At 39.0% G+C, this 27,290-nt stretch overlaps 1 protein-coding gene across 1 annotated transcript; it reads left to right on the top strand.

Annotated features, from left to right (window-relative positions):
- Window positions 1–24,151: 24,151 nt before the first annotated feature.
- On the top strand, window positions 24,152–27,078 carry LOC110898417 (cinnamoyl-CoA reductase 1). The gene is made up of 6 exons (XM_022145200.2): window positions 24,152–24,370; window positions 24,509–24,678; window positions 25,017–25,208; window positions 25,289–25,451; window positions 26,441–26,624; window positions 26,779–27,078. Exons 1-6 carry the CDS (start codon window positions 24,244–24,246, stop codon window positions 26,915–26,917), a joined length of 975 nt encoding a protein of 324 aa, XP_022000892.1. The 5' UTR covers window positions 24,152–24,243; the 3' UTR covers window positions 26,918–27,078.
- The last annotated feature ends 212 nt before the right edge of the window (window positions 27,079–27,290 follow it).

Raw genomic sequence — 27,290 nt, 5'->3', positions numbered from 1 at the left:
ACGGCGTTTAGGACTCGTTATGGTCATTTCGAGTTCCTAGTGATGCCTTTCGGGCTCACTAATGCACCTGCCGCATTCATGGATCTCATGAATCGCGTTTGCAAGCCTTATTTGGATAAATTTGTCATTGTCTTCATCGATGACATCCTTATCTACTCGAAGAGTCAAGCTGACCACGAGAAACATCTTCGATGTATTCTTAAACTGCTTCATCAAGAGAAGCTTTATGCCAAGTTCTCTAAATGTGACTTTTGGCTACGAGAAGACCAGTTCCTTGGACATGTTGTCAGCGAGCGCGGTATCCAGGTAGATCCCGCTAAAGTTGAAGCCGTCATGAACTGGCAGGAGCCGAAGACACCTACGGAAATTCGCAGTTTCCTAGGTCTAGCAGGATACTACAGACGCTTCATCGAAAATTTCTCAAGAATTGCTGCACCCCTAACTTCTTTAACTAGGAAGAGTATAAAGTTCAATTGGGGCCCTAAGCAGCAAGAAGCTTTTGATATCCTCAAACAAAAGCTGAGCAATGCTCCAGTGTTGACATTGCCAGAAGGAACGGAAGAATTTGTCGTATATTGTGATGCATCGCACACCGGTATGGGTTGTGTGCTTATGCAGAGGGGCAAGGTGATTGCCTATGCTTCACGACAATTGAAAGTGCACGAAAAGAACTACACCACCCATGACTTGGAGTTGGGTGCCGTTGTATTTGCACTAAAGCTTTGGAGACATTACTTGTATGGCATTAAGTTTGTGATCTATTCTGATCACAAAAGCCTTCAGCATCTGTTCAATCAGAAGGATCTGAATATGAGGCAGCGACGTTGGATGGAAACTCTGAACGACTATGACTGTGAAATAAGATACCATCCAGGCAAGGCCAACGTAGTCGCAGATGCCTTGAGCAGGAAAGAAAGAGTGAAGCCAATAAGGATCAATGCCAAGAGCATTGAAATCAAGAACAGTCTGAATGAACGATTGTTAGCTGCACAGAAAGAAGCTGTGTTGGAAGCTAACTATCCAAACGAAAAGCTAGGGGTGACTGAAGAGCAGTTATCTTATGGCAAAGACGGAATTCTGAGATTGAATGGGAGGATATGGGTTCCTGTTTATGGAGGTCTTTGTGACGTTATCCTTCAGGAAGCCCACAGTTCCCGATATTCCGTTCATCCTGGTGCTGATAAAATGTATCAGGATTTAAGGGCGAACTTTTGGTGGATAGGCTTGAAAAAGTCTATAGCCACCTACGTAGCAAAGTGCTTGACTTGTGCGCAAGTGAAAGCTGAACATCAAAAGCCGTCAGGCTTGCTACAACAGCCTGAACTTCCCGAGTGGAAATGGGAAATGGTGACGATGGACTTCATCACCAAATTGCCGAAGACAAAGAAGGGAAACGATACAATCTGGGTAATAGTTGATAGACTGACTAAGTCAGCACATTTCCTACCCATAAAGGAGACTCATAGCTCCGATATATTAGCCCAGTTGTTTGTAGACAAGATTGTAGCCCTTCATGGCGTGCCTGTGTCTATCATCTCCGATAGAGATACCAGATACACGTCACACTTTTGGAAAATCTTCCAGCAATCTTTGGGTACACGTTTGAACTTCAGTACGGCTTACCACCCTCAGACAGATGGACAGAGTGAGCGTACAATCCAGACGTTGGAAGACATGCTCCGTGCATGTGCAATCGACCTAGGTGGCAGTTGGGATAACCACCTACCCTTGGTCGAATTCTCCTATAACAACAGCTACCATACAAGCATTAAGGCTGCACCTTTTGAAGCCCTATATGGTAGAAAATGTAGAACGCCCGTTTGTTGGGCAGAAGTTGGAGATGTCCAAAGGACAGGACCTGATGTAATATTCGAAACAACGGACAAGATTGTCCAAATTCGCGATCGATTGAAAACTGCCCGAGACAGGCAGAAGAGCTACGCAGATTTGAAGCGTAAGCCTTTCAATTTCGAAGTAGGCGACAAGGTTTTGCTTAAGGTATCACCCTGGAAGGGGGTGATGCGATTCGGTAAGAAAGGCAAACTAAGCCCGAGGTATATTGGACCTTTCGAGGTAATCGAACGTGTCGGATCGGTTGCCTACAAATTAAACTTACCAGAGGAGCTTAGTGGTATCCACAATGTGTTCCACATCTGCAATTTAAAGAAGTGTTTCGCAAATGAATCACTGGTTATACCACATACAGATGTACACATCGACGAGAGCTTAAAGTTTGTTGAGAAACCTGTGTCGATCGAGGATCGACAGGTTAAGAAACTTCGCAGGAAGTATATACCGATTGTGAAGGTGAAATGGGATGCCCGTAGAGGTCCCGAGTACACGTGGAAGGTAGAGTCCACGATGAAGGAGAAGTACCCTCATCTATTCTAATAAATCTCGAGGTCGAGATTTCTTTTAAGGGGGTGAGGATGTAACACCTCGAAATTTTTACGTCCAATAATGTATTGACACGTGTCTTAAGTTTACACGTGGATATAGATACTAATTAAGGACTAAAGTTGACAAACATTGAAAGTATGTAAATTCGAGGGTTAAAAATGTCAACGAGGGATAAATATACTGTACAGTAGCCCTAAATGATGCTCGTACCTTCAAACGAATGAATCATGGATCGTACGGAACGAATTGTGGAAGAAAGTGAGGAATTACAAACTACAGGGGCCAAATGTGTCAACATGTTTAAGCTATACCTCTGAGTAACCTTTGGGCTTACCCGAGGCTTTGTAATGGTAAATTATACTCACTAGGATGCGTGATTTAAATTTTACAAAGTTCCGTTTTAAAAGAGAAAGTTATGATCGAATTCGTTAAAAAGGGTTGAAAGCGTCAAACATTGAAAGTTATGACTTTTCGGGTAATAATAAATTAACCAAGGGTTAATAATCTGGGTAAAAGTTCCAAGGCCCTTATTCGTAAATAAACGAGGCCCTAAAACGCAAAGTTACCCCTTCGTAACCGAAAGGCCAGGGCAATAATGGCAAAAGATTTGAAAATCTTGAAAATTAGCTTTCAGGCGGGCCGCGTTAGAGTATTGATGGAGCTTACGCGGGCCGCGCGGGCAGTGCAGATCCGGTTCCTGATAATAGGATCCAGGCGACCCGCGTAAAGGTAGCCTGATCCTTAACGCGGGCCGCGTCAAGGCCCCAACTGCAGAAAACGTGCACAGGTTCACAGTTTGCTATTTTAACTGACCTTGGATGCAATTATGGCAGCATGGGCGCCCCCTACACGTCCCCTAACACTCAGGGACAGTTGTTGAACATCTATGATCAATTATAGACCTTGTTGTCATGATCTAATGCACCAATTTTCACTATAAAAGGCCATAAGTTGTGCACATTGTAACCACACCTTCATTCTTCACTCCTGGAGCTTTCTGGAGCACAACAATCCTCTCTAAGCATCTCTGGTCATTCACTAGACTTCTATAAGTGTGCCAAACCCTTTGTGGTTTAGTTTTTGCATAGTTATAGCTTGAAAGTCAATCCGTCGTAATTAACGATTGACTTTACGATAAATCACAAATGGTCCAGTGGTTTGTCGAATCAAAGATAGTTATATGTTGGTAATCATGTGGGCATTAAACCCCTAAAAGGGCACCCTCTGATTCCCACTCTAACTAGTCCGAATGTCGAGTCAAACTTGCTCAGAAAAAGTCAACAGAATGCTATTTTGTGATTTTATGCATAATCAGTAATGTAGATGTCGTGTAATCTGTTTTAACACTCATATAACATGATAATAAGTATATTAACTAGTCTAAGCTTGTTCGATCCGACCATTTACTGTTTAGACCCGGTTCGAAACCGAAAGTCGCAAAACTTTGACTTTTGCTTTGACTTCAGTTCTGGCCCGTTATGGTATGAGTTAGATATGCCTTAGGACTCTCTTAGGACCAGGTTACATGATGGTATAACCCTCTGTGACCGGTTCATTGTTTGTCCGAGTCTTTTGCACATTTCCGTTTAAAGCTTAAAAGTTGACCGTAACGCCCTTTTCACTTTAAAACGAGAATTTTGGACATGTGAAAGGACAAAAACCTTAGTTAATGATTTCTAAACATGTCCCTAAAATTTCATGTCAATCCGAGGTCTAGAATAGGAGTTATGCTAAATAGCGCAACTACGGAAACTTTAGTAATTAAACGGCGCATTTAGCATAAAGCCTATCTAAACCCAAATTTCGACACCAAACCTTTTACACACTGATGTAAAATAATATTTTGGGATTTTTAAAGATTTTTAATTATTTTTAGCCTGCTCATAACCTGCGGTTATGGCATCGGTTCGGTAAATACCGAATATACCCTTTTTGGACATAACTTGAGTTCTACATGGTATTTTGACCCGATTCCAGTTGCTACTGATTTTAAATAATAAATTGCGTATTTTGGACTTTATAAACTGTTCGGAAAACTCAGATTTCCTGTAGAACTCAGAAACCTCTTTTATAATCTTTAAAATGACCGAAATACCCCTACGGGGCATATAATGGATTTAAACTCGTTACGGGCTTTATGGAAGGTATCTTACTGATACCACAACCTCTTTAGAGCATATTGACTTAGGAAACCTGTGTAGGACTCTTACGGTTAACCGTTACGCCTTTTGCGCGCACGGTTCGGTTTATGTAACTAGTTTACATAAACTAGCCGAAACGGGTCAAACCTTATTGTTTTGACCTCAAAATCCAGAGTGTGGTTATATTACCCATATAAAACAAGTCTTCAAACTTGTGGGGTCCAAACCACATTCCATTCCCGGTTTTCGCCTTTCACGCGATTAAACCGTAATTATCCTTTGAAACTGACCGGTCTAAGTAAAGCTAAATTAAAGACCCGTTAGGATTCTAATAGGTTATTTTAAACCTTCGCTCCAGAATAGGTGACCAGTAAAAGAAACTTGCATTTGTTTGATTGAGGTTATTACTTGCTCAGGTAAATACTTTTAACTTATTTTCCGTTATACGGGCTTGGGTTACGGTATTTAAAATACCGCTTGGTCGGGCAATTGACCCCAGCTCATTAGTAGTTGGGTGTTTTCAATGCGACCCATTTAAAAATTGGTTTTGTTGGCTTTACGCCTTTGGGAGCTTAATGACCATGTCCCGGATATCCTTGGCAGCATTTTACGAAATGGCCACGACCTAGACACGCGGGTGTAGGCGTACACCCGTCAATGTGTCCTTAATTATAAAGGTATAGCCGTTGGTTTTCCCGCCACGGTTTTATACTATGTGGTGTGTCTATTAACCTTAAACCTGGCACAACCCGGGCGACCGAACGCATAGTGAACATGTAATTCTTTTACAAGATTTAATTGATAAATTATCCCAAGTTATAAAGAGTTTGTGCCTTGTGCATTCAAATCTATTGTATTAAAACATTTTACAAAAGTGTCGGTTGAACGTATTTACCAGTGTAAACTGACGTATTTTCCCCAAAAAGATTAATGCAGGTTCTACACGTAATAGGCTGGCCACTCCTTAGCATCGTTAGAGTCTCGCAAGCTTGGGATGCCAATATCTGTTGAACAATTATTTTTCTATCTTATTTGATCCCCTATGGATTATATTTCGACGATTGTGATACTTGGATATTACATTCGATAGTTGAAATATATTTATCTTTATGCTTCCGCTGTGCATTTATATATTGTGTGGTTTGACTATATTGTTGCCAACTACGTCATGTTAATCCCCCACCGGGCCCACCGGTGATACACGTGGAAATCGGGGTGTGACAGATAAGTCACAGGATTTATGAAAGTCGCGCAGCTTAAATCCCTCTAGCACAGCAGGGTGCTGTGTTGTGGAAGACAGTACAGGAGGACGTCATCTCAGCTTTCGAATCCCGATACTGCAATGATCTGACCATCGCTTTACCCGAGGGTACGGGTGATATAGTGGTATACCATGATGGTCCAAATCAGAGTCACAGTTACACACCAACGCAACACGAGAGAATGATGACTTACGTGATGGAGCTATAAAGAGTAACTGCACGACACACGACTGGCAGTGAAAACCGTGGCCTTGGGATTTTAGATGGAGGCATTACTTGGACGGTACCAGATGCATCATTTAGACCGATCACAAGGGCCTCCCAAGTACCGACGTTCGAAAAAGCTAAAGCATACAACGTTCCCGCCGGATGGAACTTCTAGATAAATATGACTGCGAAACCTGAACGTACACGAGCCCTGCAACTCACTATCGACTTTAATTTACCAAACTTGCTCTGTTCAGACTAGAGAACTGAGGGAAGAAGAATGTTTTCAAGTTGAACCCATGCGGGGCATGGAGAAGCAACCTTTGACCAGTCGGATGATGCACGCTACTTCCTGAAACGAATGTGGGTCCCATTACACGGCAACTATAGGGAACCCGCGTTGAGCAAGCACACCAGCTTCGACATTCTAGCCGCCTGGGTTCTGATAAGAGGCATTGGGATTTACAAACCTTGTACTGGTAATCCGACATGAAGGCTCATCCAGTTAAGTATGTGAATGATGGATCGACTTGTGAATAGTCAAGGTGTAGCATCAGCAACCAGCAACACTCACACGGAAATAGAAACGGACTGCCATGGATTTGGTCGAAAGTCTACTTATAAACTCGAAACGGAAACAACATTACCTGGATACTCATTGATTGTCTTGCACAACCAGCACACTTTCTAGCCATCAAAGAAACGGATAAGTTTCTACACTTGCAATCCTCTATCTAAAGGAAGCGGTTGCTAGGCACGGGGTGCCAACCTTCATCGCAACCCACTATTTGCATCTGATTTGTGGCAAGCGGTGCACAAATCCTTTGGCTCGAGTTAGTCAGGAACATAGTATATCACCCACAGACGGATGGGCAGACTGAACGCACCATCCAAACTTTTAAAGGCATGCTTCGAGCACGTGAGATCAACCTTAGCAGCGGTCAGAGAAGACACCTCCCTTTAGTGGAGCTTTCGAATAGCAACAGTTACCACGCCAGCATTCAAGCCGCTCCATTTGAGGCATTGTACGAGCGTAAATGCCAATCACCTCTTTGTTGGGCAGAGGTGGGTGATAGTCAGATCACGGGTCCAGAACTTGTAGTAGACGCAACGGAAAGAATTGCTCAGATACGACAACGAATGGCGGCAGCTCATGACCGTTAGAAAAGCTACGCTGATAAGCGCAGGAAACCACTCGAGTTCCAGGTTGAGGATCGAGTGCTACTCAAAGTCTCACCTTGGAAAGGTGTGGTTCGTTTTGGCAAACGAGGCCAAGCCCAATCCGCGGTATGTCGGACCGTTCGAAATCATAGAAAAGATAGGCAAAGTGGCCTACAAACTGGACCTACCAGCAGAACTCGGTGGATTTCACAACATCTTTCACGTGTCAAATCTGAAGAAATGTCTGTCAGATGAGACCCTCATAGTTCCTTTGAAGGAGCTCACTATCGACGATCAGTTGCGATTCGTCGAGGAACCAGTTGAAGTCACGGACCAGGATGTTAAGGTCCTCAAGCACACCAGAATACCTCTGGTTCGAGTTCGTTGGAACTCCCGTCGTGGCCCAGAGTTCACCTGGGAACGCGAAGACCAAATGAAACAAAAGTATCCCCAATTGTTCGAGAACAGTACAACCACTACTGAGGCTGAAGCTATTGCGGAATTTCGGGACGAAATTCCAAACCAACAGGGGAAGGATGTGACACCCCAGGAAAACCAGGAAAACCATGCAACTTAACTAGCTTCCTCAGTGAGTACGTGCTAAATTTCGGGACGAAATTTCTTTCAACTTGGGGATAATGTGACAACCCGTATTCCAGAACCCTTCTTTGTGTTTTATTGAAACTTGTATGAACAATACGTGACTAGTTGACATGTTCGATTGCAATGGAGTTTTACGTTTTGATATGCTATGTGTTACATGAATGTGTAATGTATGTATGCATGATAAACTTGGTCGCTAATCACACAAGCCCTTTGGGCCGCACACCTCTCTCTCGGCCCACTCTACTTGACTCGAGACCAAGAGGGCAGCCCAATGAAGGGTTCGGCCGACTCCCTATACACATGCATATACCCATAATGGGGGGTTTTGATCATCATAATTTGCAAACGCTTAGCACACACAAAACCCTAACCTCTCTACTCTCCCTCTCGGAACCGACGGCAAGAACCTACTTCGGATCTTCTTCGGATCGCAGTTCATCACTCCATCTCGCCCCGACACTTACTTCCGGTTAGTGTCTTGTTATGGTTTGGTTGTTTGATCGTTGATGTATGTTATTATGTGATATTTAGGATTCCATACTAGTAGGGTGATTGATGAAGTCATGAAAAACAGGAACACGTAAATGGTTATAATATTAGTTTGTATTCTGCTTGGTGAATTGAGAACTTGCAAACTGTTAGAGATGATAAACCCGAATGAAACTAGGGTTTTAGATATGCATGAGTATTTAGTAGTATTATTGTCATGATTAATCCGAATAATTGATGTTATGATTTAGACTTTTACATGTTAGTGTTAGAACTCGTTAATCTAATGATCCGATTGTTACTGCTCTTGATTGAGAATGATTAAGGTGATATAAATGTGCATAATTGCTGAATTCAATGTTGTTAAATCCGATATGAAACTGCCAATGTTGTTGCTGATGTTACGAAAATAAATGAGCTGCAAATAAGGAAGTTGTTACATCTTCTAGTCTCGACACGGGTTGCGAGTCGAGAACTCACCGTCTCGACTCGAGACCACACAACACCAGCACACAAACAACAAGACTGGAGACCACGGTTGCGGGTCTTGTTGCGACTCGAGACCTGACTCGAGACCACCTGGTCTCGAGTGATAAAATGCATAACCCGAGACCACACTGTCTCGACTCGAGATCATTTAATCACACATTCTATTTTGACTTGCATACTGTTACAAGCCCAACTATTTGGGCCGCACATCTGGGCTTTGTTTATGTATATGTTACTGATGAACTCGTATGTACTGTTGTACAACTGCCATGCTTATACGTGTATGCCATGATTAATACTTGTAGGCAACTTGTTAGTATACGTGTAGAAAACCATATGTGCATTACTTAAACCTATACCTGACTTGTATGGTAACCCTGTTAGGACGTGGTTGACCGGTTTTAGCTCAAATAACCTTTTGTTTATCTGCCGAGCAAACCAAGGTGAGTTCACACTCTTTCCAAGGCATGGGATTCCCAAGGGTTGGGAATGGGTAAATGAACTATACGGTAATTACAACCATCCTCCGTGGGTAGGATGCCAAGATTACACACTAGACCAAATCTCTATCATTGAAGTCCCTCATTATATCGACTTAATCGCCGAGGCCTATGGCGAGCGGGTCATTAGTTAATAGCGCTATTAGGTTTAACAAACCTCACACCGTGTCGTTCGAACGGGCGTGTACTAATGGACTATGGGGCAAAGGGTCAATGCTGATAGACATTGACTTAGGGCACCTCTTACATTTTCGTAGCAGTCGATACACACGGTCTAGTAACACATGGGAAGCCCCCACTAATCTTCTCACACATGTCTGGGAGAGCGCCATACGAATTAATACGATACATGGTTTACAAAACGAACATATGATTTACGAAACGAATACTGTAACTAAACAACCAACTGTGAACTCGCTCAACTTTGTTGTTGACTCGTTGTTACATGCCTTGCAGGCCCTTAGGTGCACAACATTGGAGCTTGCTGTCTGGGAAGCCGGAGTGGTCATGGGTCGAATTACATGGAAACGCAACGCAAGACTAAGAGCTATCACATGTGGTTTATAAACACTTAACGAACTAATTATGCTTCCGCTGTATACTGTGACATGTTGTAACATTGTAACCCTTATTGTTAATAAATGAAAGTTTTATTTAAGTACACTCATGAGTTCAATGTGGTTGGTGGCTAAGATCCTGGTCAGTCACGCCTCCAAGCGGTGGTACTCCACATGTGGATTTTGCGGGTGTGACACGTTAAGTAAACGTCTGCTAAAGTAGAGAACTTGTCTGTTTCTTTGATCGCCAAAAAGTGTGCAGACCTAGTCAATCGATCCACTATCACCCAAATTGTGTCATTTCCGCGTTGAGATCTAGGCAGGCCAGTAACGAAATCCATGGAAATTTGCTCCCATTTCCATTTCGGGATCTCTGGTTGTTGGAGTAGGCCTGATGGTTTCTGATATTCAGACTTGACCCTCGCACAAGTCAAACATTTGCTGACGTAAGTTGCTATGTGGGCTTTCATGCTAGGCCACCAGTATGTAGTCTTTAAATCGTGATACATCTTATCCGAACCCAGATGTACTGAGTAACGAGATTTATGTGCTTCATCCATCACAAGCTCGTGTAAGTTTCCATAGTGTGGGACCCATATGCGCCCTGTAACGTAGTAAGCGTCGTCTTCCTTTTGTTCTAATCGCTTCCTTGATCCACGTAGGGACTCCGCCCTGACATTCTCAGCTTTCAATGCTTCCACCTGAGCATCCCGTATCTGAGTAGGAAGACTAGATTGGATGGTGAGTTGTAATGCGCGAACCCGCTTAGGTGTAGTCTCCTTTAAATTGAGGGCGTCAGCCACCACATTGGCTTTTCCCGGATGGTACTTGATCGCGCATTCGTAATCGTTCAAGAGCTCGACCCATCGACGTTGTCGCATGTTTAACTCCTTTTGCTTGAAAATATGCTCGAGACTCCTGTGATCGGTGTAAATGGTGCACTTGGTACCGTACAGGTAATGCCTCCATATCTTGAGTGCAAAAACAACAGCTCCCAGCTCCAGATCGGGAGTGGTGTAGTTCCTTTCGTGAACCTTAAGTTGGCGCGATGCATAAGCAATGACTTTCTTCCGTTGCATTAACACACAACCAAGGCCTTGAATTGACGCGTCACAATAAACCACAAAATCGTCTGTGCCTTCAGGTAATGAAAGAATAGGTGCGCTACAAAGTCTCTCTTTTAAGTGCTGAAAGGCGGACTCCTGTGCATCACCCCAACGATAGGTGATCCCCTTCTGTGTCAGTGAAGTGAGAGGTTGCGCAATCTTCGAGAAATCCTTGATGAATCGTCTGTAGTAGCCCGCCAAGCCCAAGAATTGGCGGATTTCTGTTGGTGTACGGGGCGCAGGCCAGTTCTTGATCGAGTCTACCTTGGATGGATCGACGTGAATCCCATCCACATTTACCACGTGGCCTAAGAAATGGACTTCACGAAGCCAAAAGTCACATTTTGAAAACTTAGCATACAGCTGCTCTGCTCGAAGAAGTTCCAAAATAAGTCGTAGATGATGCTCGTGTTCCTCCTGACTCTTAGAATAGATCAGGATGCCATCGATGAAAACAATAGCAAACTTATCCAGGTAGGGTTTGCGCACTCGGTTCATGAGATCCATGAAGACCGCGGGTGCGTTTGTTAATCCGAAAGGCATGACCAGAAACTCGTAATGCCCGTAACGAGTTCTAAATGCTGTCTTGGAGATATCCTCGTCTCGAACTCTCAACTGATGGTAGCCTGATCTCAGATCAATCTTTGAGTAGAAGCTCGACCCTTGCAATTGGTCGAATAAGTCATCAATGCGCGGAAGAAGATAATGATTCTTCACGGTCACCTTGTTGAGCTCACGATAGTCAATACACATCCTGAAGGTACCGTCTTTCTTCTTCACAAATAACACTGGAGCTCCCCAGGGCGAAGAGCTAGGACGTATGAAACCCTTTTCCAAGAGTTCTTGAAATTTAGTGGACAACTCTTCTAGTTCTGATGGAGCTAAGCGATAAGGTGCACGAGCTATGGGTGCTGCTCCAGGAGCTAGCTCGATTTGGAATTCGACCAGACGATGGGGCGGAAGACCAGGTAATTCCTCAGGGAATACCTCAGGAAAGTTGCGCACAATAGGAATGTCTTCTATCTTCTTTTCTTTCGAGGATGCATCAGAAACGAGGGCTAGAATAGCAGTGTGGCCCTTTCGCAAACACTTCTGGGCCTTGAGGAAAGAGATAATGCCTATGACTGCACCACTTTTGTCACCACGAATCACGAGAGGTTCTTCACCAGAACGAGGGATACGGACGATTTTCTCCTTGCAAAGAATCTCCGCTTGATGTTGAGACAACCAATCCATCCCAATGACGACGTCAAAGCTACCAAGAACGATGGGAAGAAGGTCGATAGAGAAAGACTGACCAGCTAAGACGAGATTGCAACCCTTAACTATGTGTGTGGCCTCGAGACTTTTACCATTAGCTAGTTCTACAATGTGCTTGGTGTTCAAAAGTGTTGGAGTACGTTTAAGCATCTGACTAACTTTTAAGGACACAAAACTAGTATCGGCACCTGAATCAAATAAAACTGAAACAAAGAAGTCATCCAGTAGGAACTTACCCATCACGACGTTGGGATCATTCCTCGCATCACCCTGACCAATCATGAAAGCACGACCCTTGGCACCGTTGCCACCATTGTTGCCCCCATTGCTTCCATTTCCCTGATTGTTGTTGTTGTTCTGATTCTGGTTCAGCTGTGGACAGTTTCTCTTGAAGTGACCTTCAGCACCACACTGATAGCATCCCCTGTTACCCTGCTGTTGCTGCTGCTGATTCTGTGGAGCTTGTGGCTGCTGTTGACGATTCTGATTTGCAGGACGTGAGCTCCTGCAATCCTTGGCTTCATGACCCAGCTTATTACATCTCTGACAACGACCCTTGTTGCACTTAGGGTGATTTCCCCTGTATCCACCCTGACCTTGGTTCCCAGAAGACTGCTGACTGGTGCTCCTATACTCATCTGTCTTTCGCTGCTGGGACTGATACTGAACTGAAGTAGAACCCTTGCTCGAATTTCCATCCCACTTGCGCTTGTTGTCACTAGGAGCATCTGAAGTGGTTGTAGCACTAATGCGCTTGGGCAGCCTGTTTTGCTCAACTGCGTGGTTAGTGAGACGATGAGCCAACCGGATGATTTGCTGAATGGTGCCAAGATTAGCTGAGGTCACGTGGCTCTGAATTTCTGGCACTAAAACCTTAAGGTACAGCTCGATACGCTTGATAGGAGGATCCACCATAGTAGGACACAAGATAGCCAGCTCGTTCGATCTCTTCGTGTATGCCTCGATCTCTGACCCTGTCATCTTTAAATTGAAAAACTCCACCTCCAGCTTGTGGATGTCGTCACGACTACAGTACTCTTCCTTGATCAAATCCTTGAAGTCGTTCCATGGGGTGGCATTGGCAACCACCAACCCTAGCAATTGATCCTGTGCCTTCCACCAGGTTAACGCAACACCTTCGAGTGTTCCTGTAGCAAACTTTACCCTACGAGACTCAGGGCATTCACACATCTCGAAAACAGACTCAATCTTCTCAAACCAGTGAAGAAGACCTACAGCTTCTTCTGTGTCGCTGAAGGTACTAGGTCGGCATCCATGAATGTTTTGAATGTACATACAGGAGGCTGAGCATGTTGACCTGTTGCGCGAGAAAAAATGATAAAGTTAAGCAAAAGGGTTGGTTCATGGAAGTAGGATCTAAACGTCCAAAGATATGTTGAAAAGGGCAGGCTATACCTCCTGCTTGAGCTGCAACGAGTGCTGCAGTAACTTGTTCATTGATTAGAGCCGTCAATTGGGCTTGAGTCATGTTAATACGTCCACTCATGATCTTCACAATAAAGAGAACATAGGTGAGAAAAGTGTCGTGACAATGCATATGTGTGGAGTAACAGAAGAGAGTAAGCACACAATGGGTTTCTAACAATAGTTGCTACATTAACTAAGCATACAATAAACAATGTATCAAGCAAACTAATAGATAGGAAAAATAAACATAAACCATAGCACCTATAGTGTTGAGTCTTGCACGTGGAGCGAAGTGTCGTTGTGGATCGTTGAGCACTGTACAGGTTATAGTCTGGTTTTATCAAAAGTTTTTCCCTTTTTAAAACCCAGTTCACTAAAACCAATGGCTCTGATACCAATCTGTCACACCCCCAAAATCCACAAGCGGAGTATCACCGCATGGAGGCTTGACTGACCAGGATCAAGCCACCAATCATATTGAACATTGTATTTAAAATAAATAAAATCCAACCACACAATATAATTGGTGTTCAAAAACGAGTTAACCAAGTTCAAGTTAAATAGCGGAAGCATAAAACGTAAAACCAAAATATAAGTTCAATAAGTTGAAATGTTTAACATGGCATAAGACTATCCATGTCCCACAACGATCACGTCTCCTCATGCAAGCTCCATAGATACCTAACGACCTGCAAGGCACGTAACAATGAGTCAACAACAAAGTTGAGCGAGTTCACAGTTGGTGTTCTTTGTTAGGTTGTTTCAAAAAAACCATGAGTTCGTTGTAAACCGTAAGTTAACCAGTTTCCTTGTTTCCCAAACCATATCCATAACCAGTGGGGGCTTCCCCATGTGAACCACTAGACCGTTACCATATCGACAACTGATGAAAGTAAGTTGTGCCCTACGTCAATGTCTATCATCATTGGCTAAGTGCCCAGATCCATTAGTACACGCCCGTCCTACCGGCACGGTGTGAGGCTTGTCAACTCTAATAACGCTATCAACTAATGACCCGCTCGCCATTGGCTCGGCGATTAAGTCGATATAAAAATGAGGGACTTCATGATAGAGTTTTGTCTAGTAAGTTTAAGGTTGTTGTCCTACCCAAGGAGGACGAACGTACGTATTCTACCCAAGGAGAATACGCAGGATTAATATTGGCATCCTACCCATGGAGGATGGCGGTACATATCCTACCCAAGGAGGATATGCAGGTTCCGTTTTAGTTCTTTAACACATTCCCAACCACCGGGAATCCCATGCCTTAGAAAGAGTGTGAATCACCTTGGTTTGCTCGGTAAGATTAAAGTATGTGTTCACAGTTTAATCAATCCAATCCTAGTATAAATTTCAATGCCAGTCAGTTACTTACACCCTTAGTTCACATATTCCTATCATGTAAGTATGAACAAGCACGACACATATTATCATACAAGCTAAGATGCAAATTTCGGATCAAATGTATTTTTCCACATTACTAGTTCATTCATCAAAACACCACATGTTAACAGTTCATTCTTAACTCAAAGAATCATACACACACTGTATTATCATATGATAAATATTTGTTTGATTTATAAAAAAAAACCATGTCACTAGTTCACACTTACAAAACTCATGTTCGCTAATTAAGTAATTTCCTATGGTGTGGCCCCCAACGAGTGAACAGCCCAACATCTTACAGCCCAACTCAAATGTAATGTGTAAGGCTCAAATGAGTCAATTAACCCAATTACGTATTGTGCGATATTTATTTTGTGTGAGGTCATCGTTTACCCTTTTATTTCTGATTGTAAGTGGTCCCCATGACCATTAGAATAACTTATTAGAATAACTTCAATATTTGTTACAAAGCACCACTTCAATATTTGTTACACATGCAAGCGGCTACTGACAAACTTATTAGAATAATTCATGGTTTGACTAGACCTGCACATGGGCCGCCGTTTCTATTTCAAAGCCTATAGAGAGTCTGTGAACTATTTCTATATGATTACCATTACTTTTGGATCTCACATGGGCCATATATATTCGATTATATTGGACCGATAATACAACTGGTATCTCAATTCCCTAGAATGTCATGTGATCACCAACATGATTTATTAGTTAACACAATTATCTAGGCCATTCAAATTACATAAATGATTAAATAATCATCACATACTCAAAACCTTATGCAGCCTTAACCGAGTAACATGTGTGCGGCCCACTACTAGCAAAGATTAGTCACATGTGTGCGGCCCACTACTAGCAAAGATTAGTCCATAAACAGTTTTATTCCAATCAAATCAACCAGTATCATATTCCTTTAATTCACACAAACCCAAAAATATTAACATGTGATCGATGACTCAACTAACATCCTCTCAAATCAATTGTTATTGTACTAGACCTAAGTGCACAAAGCCTAAGTAATAATTGTTCCCCCATGTGAATTTGAGGCATGCAAGAACATGGGTGGACCCCATGTCTTTCCACTAACATGAACAATCATTATTTCACAGTCAATCATCATACAATTTACATGTGTTTGCACTTATCCATCCAATTCATGCATTAAATCATGTACACATACATATATACCCTTGATAATCAGAATCATACATAAACAAGATTAACAATTAGAGAATAACATAAATATGAATCAACTAACCACACAAAGTCTCGATGGAAAAAGGGGGGGGGGTCTCCTGCCGCACGTAACTTGGAGAAAGTAGGGTTGGATTTGAATTCTTGTCATCAAAGTTACAATATTACGTACCTATATACTACAACTTGGGCGGTGCATTCCTATTTGGCCGATTACTGGGCTTAATCCCAACAACTGATATCGAAATATTATGTGGATCAAGGGGAAGGGCTGCGGCTGCCCAATCCAAATCTTAACACAAGTTTGGCCCAATAAAGACATATACCCAAGTATATTAAACGTTTACTAATTTTATACCGACACATGTGTAATTCCTATTTTTTTATTTTTTTAATTTTTTCAGCGTGGGAAATGTGAAAGAGGAATACAAGAAACAGGATCACGTGACCAAGAGATACTGACCTTGAAAGTTCGGGTTGTCACATCGGTATATACCAAACGTATACACTTGTGTATTATTCAAGTACATAGTGTATACAGATGGGTATATACCAGACTTATACACTTGTTTATCATTACATATTGTTTCTACTATGCATCTTTTCATCAAACATTGATCTATACATATATGTATAGAGAATGTAATTAAATATTTTTAATCGTTTTCTAGATGGAATAATATTTGATAATGTTTGAATTTTTTTTAAATTATCAAATATTAAGTTAGGTAATTTGTGAGAGAAAAAAGTATAGAAAATGTAATTAAACGAGTTAACACTAACCCGCGCGTTGCGGCGGGTTGTTAATTATTTAAAAAGTAAACCATACCTAAAAATATATTCGTACAGGTCGTTGATTTGTTATTATTAACTTAGAATGCATGTTCAAAAGATATAAAGTATTGGTGGTTTCAATAGGGCAAAAACGCATTGGGTCTCCTGGGAAACTATAATTGCACCTAAAGATCAGGGTGGTCTAGGAATTGTTCTACTAAAACCCTCAAACGTGGGGATGTTGTCTAGATGATGGTGGCAATATAAAACGAAAAAACATAGGGTATTTTGATCAATACATAATCATTCAAGATCTTGGAGTTTTATCACTGCTTGGAGGACGCCCGGAGATGGGATGATCGATTCACTGTCAAACATGTTAAAAACTTGTACTCGTGTGTAGTCCACACAGGAAACTATTACAACTTCCCTTGGAATCTTGGGTGCCAAATTATTTATTGGTGATGAAACAAATAAATACTGGTTAGAATTCTGATGCGTATTCAATTTATGCCTAAAATTCGTCAAACAACATATCAATGACAAATTTATAATAAACAGATTTTTTAGATGATATATTTAATAGAGATGTGTAGTGATTCAAGAAGGGGAAAAAACAACAAACATGACAATGCATATGTGAATCCAATGACAAAGTTTAAGAACTATTTGTCTCAAAGTGTTATCCCAATATCACTCTGTATATCCACAAAATTACTGTTTCTGCAAATTGTAATTTAAAAGTACCCCCTAATAGAATTATCTTACCATAGAATCACCGAATATGTACCCACGTACAACCATGAATCTATGTTATATGGATAATATCAACAATCAAAAACATTATAACAGACAAATGATGACAAATGATCTGATAGTGTATAAACAATCAAAATGAAAATTCAATGCGAACGAATCAACCGAATTCAACACAAAATGTTCTAGAAAAACACAAACTGAATTACAAACCTGAAGATGACTTACGCATTCAAATAACAATAATGCAAATAACAAATTATTCAATGGTTTAATAAAATAATATGATAACAATTAAGGGTTATATTAACTAGTAGGATTCTTCCGCGCCATGCGGCGGGAATTCGATCGTTATCGGTTCTGCTCGTTAAAATATTGGCATTCGCTATAGCAATCGAAAGATAAAAAATATAATAAAAAGTAAAGTCGTGGCTTGTTCAAAAAGATTTTGAAATATGTTTTACATCGATCAAAAACAACGAAAAAAGAATAGCAGTATAATAAGTTACCATTCATCGTCGGTTTCAGTTAAGTTTGATATGAAAACAACACAATATCTATTTTCATTAAACTTTGTATATCATAATATTGAATAACAATACACACAATTGTGGAGTTAGAAACTTTTTTTTTAAAAAAAAGTTGTAGTTTAAAAGTTAAAACAAATACCTAAAAATTATAATCACTACTAAAACCAAATAATAAATAATCAATTATCAAAATAAACTAAAACAAATACCTAAAACATTGTTATTCTAAAAAAATTATAATCACCATTCAAAGTAAATATTAAACAATGAATAATCTTTTATAAAAAAAACTAAATGAAATACCTAAAATATGTGGTCACTGTTCATGACGACTTTATAATTTATAATTATATGTATAATGTATAATGTATAATGGGCATGGAGGATGGAAGAATCATATGCCTCAATTGAACGGTATTTAAAGGTTTACCTGTGGTAAATGATGGATTTGTTTTGGATTATTGAATGGAGTTTGAGGGATGAATAATGGGATTTGGAGATCCGGATGAAAAGGGCAATTCAGATCTTGATTATAACATACAATTTTAGTAACATAAGAAGAAAGGGTTAAAAAATAGGAAGGAAACGCCCAGACGGGAATCGAACGGACGTCAAATGAAATGTGAACATGTACGACTACCAGTGAAACGATTTGAATTTTGTCATGTAGAATCATTTTATTTATTATATAAAGACGCGTTAGTGAAAAAGTGGCACCAACTTGCAAAGAGACGCGTCGATTAATTGAGTTTGAGTGGTGACCGTTGTTGCTTTTTGTAGTATTATATAATATTCTTTTAATTGGAAAGAGAAATCAAGAGAGAGAGAAAAAATCAATTAATTAAAATTAATTAAATGAAGAGAGAAAAATACAATTATACCCTTGGGTCTATTAAAATACATGTAAATTACAAAAGATAATTACAATCTTGTCAGTAAAGAAAAAATTATCTAGCTCTACAAAATCAATGGTCATGATAAAATTATTTTGTTCACAAATGCATCATTGTTCACTCATGCTATATATATATATATATATATATATATATATATATATATATATATATATATATATATATATATATAGGGAGAAGATCATGCGAGAACCACCTCTTATTGTGAGAACCGCGAGAACCAATGTGAACACACAAAAAATGCCTAAAAATAGCTAAAAATCACACAATTTTTTTTTTAATATTTTTTATATAAAAATCGCTACTTTTCGAAGCAAAAAAAAGTTTTATTAAAAAAAAATTAAATTTTTTTTTGCCACTAAAAGTAGCGATTTGAGCATAAAAAATATTTAAAAATTTTTTTTTAGATTTTTTTAGGTTTTTTTGGGGGTTTAGTTTTTAGCATTTTAGCTTGAGGGGGGGGGGGGTTAGGTTTTTGGGGGGTGGGGGAGGGGGGTTTAGGTTTTTTTGGGGGGAGGGGGGTTAGGTTTTTTTTTGGGGGAGGGGGGGTGGGGGTTAGGTTTTTTTAGGTTTTTTTTAGCTATTTTAGGTTGTGTTCACATTGGTTGTCAAGGTTATCACAATAAGGGTGGTTCTCGCATGAGCCCCTCCCTATATATATATATATATATATATATATATATATATATATATATATATAGTTTCTCCTTTTTAAGTGTATATATAACAGTTTTTTGACATGAGGAACATATGATTGTAATTTGAAAGAATAATAAATAATGAGAGAAACTATAATGGTGAGCCATACGAATAGTTAGTGGATGTTACAGGAGTTGACAAAGTTGGTATTATAAGTTATCCCAAAACGTTTGTGGATATCTAAATCCATAAAAAATGAATGAACTAAAAACACACAAATGCGTTTTATAGTGTTGCACTCACGAATTAATTTGTATTTTGTATTTTAGAGTATGATAACTAAAAACACAATCTATACGTTTATGTGATTTTTTTAAATGCATAAATCATAAAACATAATATCTGTTTAATAAAAACCCGATTTAACATATATATATAAAGGATAATCCAACTGGTTTTTGGCTTATTATCATTTTTGATGATTTTTCTTTCTTGTTTTCGGTTAATATTATAATTTTACTCTAAAGTCGAAACATTGGATATTTAACTCCTTACGTGATGCAAAGCACGTTATGGAAATAACCAGATTTTGCTTTGGAACACATAATTTACCTCCCTCATGTTGGTCGTGAGACAAGTCAGTGAAAGACACCCAATGGTGGCGTATACCATTTAAACCCGAACCGAACCGAACCGAACCCAACCCACTTAATTAAACAGATTCAACAATTCACAAGGCACAAGTTGTTTATTAAATAGGTTAGATATCTCAAGATTTGTGTTATGTTCATTTTGTGTTTCGGATATCTCAAGATTTGCTACTACATTCCTATATGTAAACGATGACCTCTCAGTGTCACTGTTACTTATAATTATTAGATATATTAAACATAATTCTTGTTATTATTTAGGATATGTAATATTTATGTGATTACGTATGTCTGTGTAACGATGTAACTCGAATATTGATCCGGTATGTCGTTTGGTTGACCTCCATTCAAATGGCAGTTATTCCCGCCATTATTCAACCGAAACACATAACCGCTTCATGTCTGAATATATATATATATATATATATATATATATATATATATATATATATATATATTTGTTGCCGGGAACTGTTCTTGGCACCAAGACAATTAACCGCCAAAATTGTCCATTCAATTTTATCATCATCGATTCATTATCAATCCGTTTTGTAATCATGGAACCAAACCAATATGATGATTCCGCTGCACATCAATCTGATGTCTATCGTAGTGGTATCAGAGCACAAGGTTATTCTGATCTTAGGGCAACATCTACAACATTTCCATGCCAACATTGTGCAGACGAAAGAAGGGAAAGAAAGTGGCCGATGAAGCGATGTTACTATTGTAACAACCCAGGCCATCAAATATCGAACTGCAAGGAGAAAGAAGACGATGAAGAATCCCAACTAATATGTCTTGCCATTAATACTGGGGTGCAACGACAGTATGACGAAAATGAAGAACACAGAATCAGTCAGAAATAAGAGTATCTCGTAGCCGGAACTAATGGAGGTTTTTGGTCGGAAATGTGGTATGTTAGTAAAACTCTAAAACATCACTTCTCTGGAAATCTGAACACGTTTAAGCGCATTAAGTGTATGAATGATGTAAAAACAAACACGGGTGAAAATCAGTTTTTCTTTATAAGGGGTATCGGTGTTGTGGATATTGTTTCAGTGGTTGAAAAAATTCGTGTTCAAAGTGTATTCTATACACAAGACATAGATAGGAATGTTTTAAGTTATGATCAATTAATTACACAAGGTTTCACGGTGAAATTCATTGGGGACAAGTGTAAACTATTTCCTACTTTTAGTATTCCCCTAAACAACATTAGAAGTGCAAAATCTGGATTAACGAAAGAAGAAGAAATGTGTGTCAAGGAAAAACAGAAGATGATGGAAAAAGAAACCGAATTTATGGTGTTCAAAACAAATTACTTGAACAGTTATTTCGAAAAACTTGAAATATCATCCAACGAACCAGATTGGAACGTGATGATACTTCAAACAATGGAGTTCAAGGAATTTCTGGATTGTAAGGCTTTACTCGACATGATGGACGATGATGAGTATATCGGAAAGTACAAGTTCATTCTTCAAACAAAGTTTGAAGAGATGGTGGAGTGGTTTATAACGAAGAAACTGGGGGTGACTACAAGACCAATTCCGGCTTATGCGTCGAATAATCGAAAGGTGAATCTGTTAGATCTATATATGGAAATAGAAAAGGAAGGTGGGCATAGAAGAGTGACTGAAAATAACATGTGGCCTAAGGTGGCCAAAGATATGAGATTAGAGTGCAGTGATGGTGAATTAATGCGTCTTATGTACGCAATGTACTTAGATGTCCTCGTCTATTACTATAAATTCAAGACTGTTCAATCAAAAGTCTATGATAAGAAGGTGACAGATGAAAAGGAAGTGCTTGGTAGTAAGATGGATCCAAGAAGCAGCCGGAGTGAAGGAGAAGATGTCGAACCAGATGCAGGTGAAGATGCAGGAAATGATGACAGTCAAGAGGTTGCTGGAAATCCGATGGAGCACTACGTACTGTTCACTGATGATGGATGGAATGAGATCAAAAGGAGGCGGATCAGAAAGACCTTCGATTTCAACAGAGCAAGGGCAGCCATGGATGAAGCTAATGCAAGTGTCCTTAAATACTCTCGTAAACAGGATCATGTTTAGGGGAGAGTATTAGACATATTATAAACATAATTCTTGTTATTATTTAGGATATGTAATATTTATGTGATTACGTATGTCTGTGTAACGATGTAACTCGAATATTGAACCGGTATGTCGTTTGGTTGACCTCCATTCAAATGGCAGTTATTCCCGCCATTATTCAACCGAAACACATAACCGCTTCATGTCTGAATATATATATATATATATATATATATATATATATATATATATATATATATATATATATATATTTGTTGCCGGGAACTGTTCTTGGCACCAAGACAATTAACCGCCAAAATTGTCCATTCAATTTTATCATCATCGATTCATTATCAATCCGTTTTATAATCATGGAACCAAATCAATATGATGATTCCGCTGCACATCAATCTGATGTCTATCAATAATTCCATTCATAAAGATTCCTTTCCCACATAAAATTGTAATCATATATTAAAGAAACTTTTTACTTTCTAAATTACATATCGTATACAGATAGTGGAGATGGAAGTGTTACTGAAGGCGTGGATGAAATTTTTATATAATGGTTTTACAATGATATGATTACAGGTGTTTACCTACTTTAGGTCACTAATACTTGGTGGCAAGAAAGATAAATAGCAACATGTTAAATAAATTCGTTATATTTTAATTTTTGAACATATACAAATCCTTCTAGATCACTTTATTTAGAGATTATACTAATTTATAAACATACTTAAAAATTTAATTATAAATGAAAAATAAAAATAAAGAGTTGAGATTAAAAAAAAAGGAAATCACCAATAAATATATACATGTTGACTAGCTAAGTTAACAAACGCCCCGCTTGTGGTATGCGCATATAATGTATATATGTGTGGGCGCTCGAGGGGCAAAAGTGAAAGTGCACTAATTTTAACGTTATTTTACTAATTTCGTGAAAATAACGTTAAAAGAGAGAGATGGTTAATCATGCATCATGTGGCGTCGTTGATAGCCGAAAGAGAAGGGGGTACATGCACTAATCGGCAGTTGTCTGTGTTATGTGCCTTACGTCCAAGGCTTGATGTAAAACTACTATTGAGCCGGGGGTCTCACTAGAAGCAGTCTCTCTATTCCTACGGGATAGAGGTAAGGCTCTATACATCTTACACTCCTTAGACCCTACCTTAACTTTGCTATTGGTGAGATTTACTGAGTATGATGATGATGATGACTAGCTAAGTTAACAAAATGAACATGGACATCTAGCCCTTACCAGAAGACACGTACCCAATCAGAGCTCATTCAGATGACAAATATGAATAGCTAGCCGAGACCGTTAAGGCGTAGCCGGCACAAAAATTCATAGTAAAGTGCAAAGAGGGTTCATATCATTGTCAAATTGAAACACGTGTAAAGTGTGAGCTAAATTTAATTAGTTTGGAGCTACGATTTAGCCCTCACTTTTAGCCACCATTTATCCCCAGCTTTTTCGTCTGTCGACTGACTTTTGCCCCCGCTTTTTCATTCGCCGGCTAAATTTAGCTCACCTTTTACAGGTGTCTTTTTTGTGTTTGTCTAATTAAATAACACTTCTTTTTTTTCCAAGAAAAAAATTGTTTGGTATTATATTCCAAAAAGTTACTCATGCAAAATTACCCTCTAGCTAACTGATTGGCCCCAACATTCCACCTCAAATACTACTGTAATGCAACAAAAACTCAAACAAACGAAGGCATGAGCAGCAAGGAAGAAGGTGCAAAAGTGGTGTGTGTGACCGGAGCATCTGGTTACATAGCTTCATGGATGGTTAAGCTCTTGCTCCACCGTGGCTACACTGTCAAAGCCACCGTTCGTGACCTCAGTTACTCCCTCTCTTGTTCTCTATATTTTGTTATATACTTCAGTATCTCAGTTTCTTAGTTATATACATGCATAACTTTAATTGCAATGCGATCATTGTTTTTTATTTGAATGGAATTAATGGTTCATACACATTCAGATGACCCAAAGAAAACCAACCATTTGCTTGCACTTGATGGAGCAAAAGAAAGGCTTCATTTGTTTCAAGCAGACCTGTTGAAAGATGGTTCGTTTGATGATGTCGTTAATGGTTGCGATGGCGTTTTTCATACTGCATCTCCCTTCTTCATTCATACTGATAACCCACAGGTTCCTTTGTACCTTTGTAGCCAAGTTTATTATTATTATTATTATTATTATTATTATTATTATTATTATTATTATTATTATTATTATTATCATCATCATCATCATTAGACGTATCATTTATCTTTAAGTTTGTTTGTTAGTTTTTGACGCGCGTTTGATTAGTATTTTGTTAGCTTTATACAAAGAGATCCGATTGTTATTTATTTAACTTAACACACGGAAAATATTATTCACCAATACAGTTTCTCAATTATTTTGAATTCTTTGATCCTTCATTTAATTACTTTCTTGTTATCAATTTTTGTGACTACAAATTAATGCTTTTTTGTTGTTCTTAGGAAGATCTGATTGATCCGGCAGTGAAAGGGACACTAAATGTTTTGAGTTCATGTTCTAAGGTTAAATCCATTAAAAGGGTGGTCTTGACTTCATCTGTGGCTGCAGTGTTGTACAATGGTTCACCATTGACACCAGAAGTTGTGGTTGATGAAAGTTGGTTTTCTGATCAAGGGTTTTGTAAAGAAACAAAGGTGTGTTTACTTAATCCATGATGTTTTTAAACTATTGAAAGTTGAACCCAAAAACTTTTGGTTGGTTTTGGTATTTTCAGTTGTGGTACCCTCTTTCAAAGACTTTGGCTGAAGAAGCTGCATGGAAATATGTGAAGGAGAAAGCGATAGACATGGTTACCATTAACCCTGCCATGGTCATCGGCCCGCTCTTGCAGCCAACGCTCAACACAAGTGCGCGAGCCATTTTCAACTTGATCAATGGTATGCCTTGAAAATATGTCGGGGTACCGTCCCTGTTACCCAAAATAAAAAAAAAAAAAAGCAAAAAAAAAAAGAAAGAAAGAACGATACGCATAGACACTCGAGGTGACACATCAAGTCACATGTCAAAACGGGTTTGGGCTAACCACAACAACGTTTAATCTTTTTTTAATAATTGATAGAATAAAAATAAAAGATAAATAGATTATTGGTGACTTTCAAACTTGTTTTTTCGATCTGTTCACCTTTTAGCTAAAGTTCCAAACTCCGTTCATTTGAGATAAAATACAACCTAAATCACCTTAGGGGAATTGACCTGTAATAATCCTACCTAAACCTTATTGACCATTAATAATCTCACCTTAAAATATTCCCCCCCACCAGTCCCACCTTTCACCTATTTTTCCTACAATAACCCCCGTTAAAAAAGTTAACGGAGTTAAGTTTTTTTCCAAATTACAAACAGATTTTTTATGCCTTTTGATCTGAACGATGATACGAGTCCACTAATGTAAAACTTACTTCGAAATGGTGCTCAAAATGACTTGATTTTGGTTAATTGGAAATTTAAATACCCGAATTGAAGCCCTGTTTTCATCGTTTGGAGCAACGTTTCGAGGCAATTTTTACATCAATGGACTCGTATCGTCGTTATAATCAAAAGCCCTAAAAAATATGTTTTTAATTTGGAAAAAAGCTTAATTCCATTAAGTTTTTTTAACGGGGGACCATTGTAGGAAAAATAGGTAAAAGGGGACTGGTGGAAGGAATATTCTAAGGTGGGATTATTAATGGCCAATAATGTCTAGGTGGGATTATTACATGCCAATTTCCCAATCAACTTATTTACAAGTACCTATGTCAAAACTCAAAATTACCACTTGTAATTGCCATTTTTATCTGATCCAAAATTGGTTATTTAATTTTCTGCAATAATTCAACTTCAAGTTCTTAAATTCTCGGCTGCTAACATGTTCACTAAAAAGCAGCATCAACATACAGCAACATCACTGTTGGGTGTGTTCATGTCAAGGATGTAGCGAATGCACATATTTTGGCATTCGAGACGCCTTCTGCAAGTGGAAGATACTGCATGGCTGAAAGTGTTGTCCATTTTTCCGAACTAGTAGAGATACTACACAAGCTTTATCCTTCATTCAAGCTTCCTGATAAGTAAGTTCTTTTAACCCCATTACTTGATTAAAAGCACATAAACAATTTGGAAACAAATGATTCTTGACTTTATAAAATGTATCAATCATAAGATTGACTTTATAACATGAACAATGTAACATATGTAACAGATAATAATATGGGATGGCTGCAGGTGTGCAGATGATGATCCAATTGTGAAGTATCAAATTTCTAATGAAAAAGTAAGAAGCTTAATGGGGGTTGACTATATACCTCTTGAAGATGGCATTAAAGAGACCATTGAGAGCTTGAAGGAGAAGAAATATATTTAGGTTTCATCATCCATATATATATATGAACATTACAAGCTAATATTTGCTAGTAACTAAATAATTATTAGTCGTTATATTTCTCTTGTAAGCGTATGTATAAGATGATAATAAATGGTGTTAAAGCTAATATTTGCTAGTAACAAAATAATTATTTGTCGTTATATTTCTCTTGTAAGCTTATGTATAAGATGATAATAAATGATGTATGCGTTCATGAGGGCACACGCGATGGGATTACAAGTATCACAAGTGATGAAATAACTTTGTAATATGTGGGTAGTAGCATTCAAATAAATCTGATGAAAGCATGAACATTGGATAAAACAGAAGCTTTTATTGGATGTAAATAATATCTCAGAGAGTAAATGTTTAG

Source organism: Helianthus annuus, chromosome 13 (assembly GCF_002127325.2).
Source record: "Helianthus annuus cultivar XRQ/B chromosome 13, HanXRQr2.0-SUNRISE, whole genome shotgun sequence".
NCBI classification, from domain to species: Eukaryota; Viridiplantae; Streptophyta; class Magnoliopsida; order Asterales; family Asteraceae; genus Helianthus; species Helianthus annuus.
This window is presented reverse-complemented; position numbering and strand designations above follow the sequence as displayed.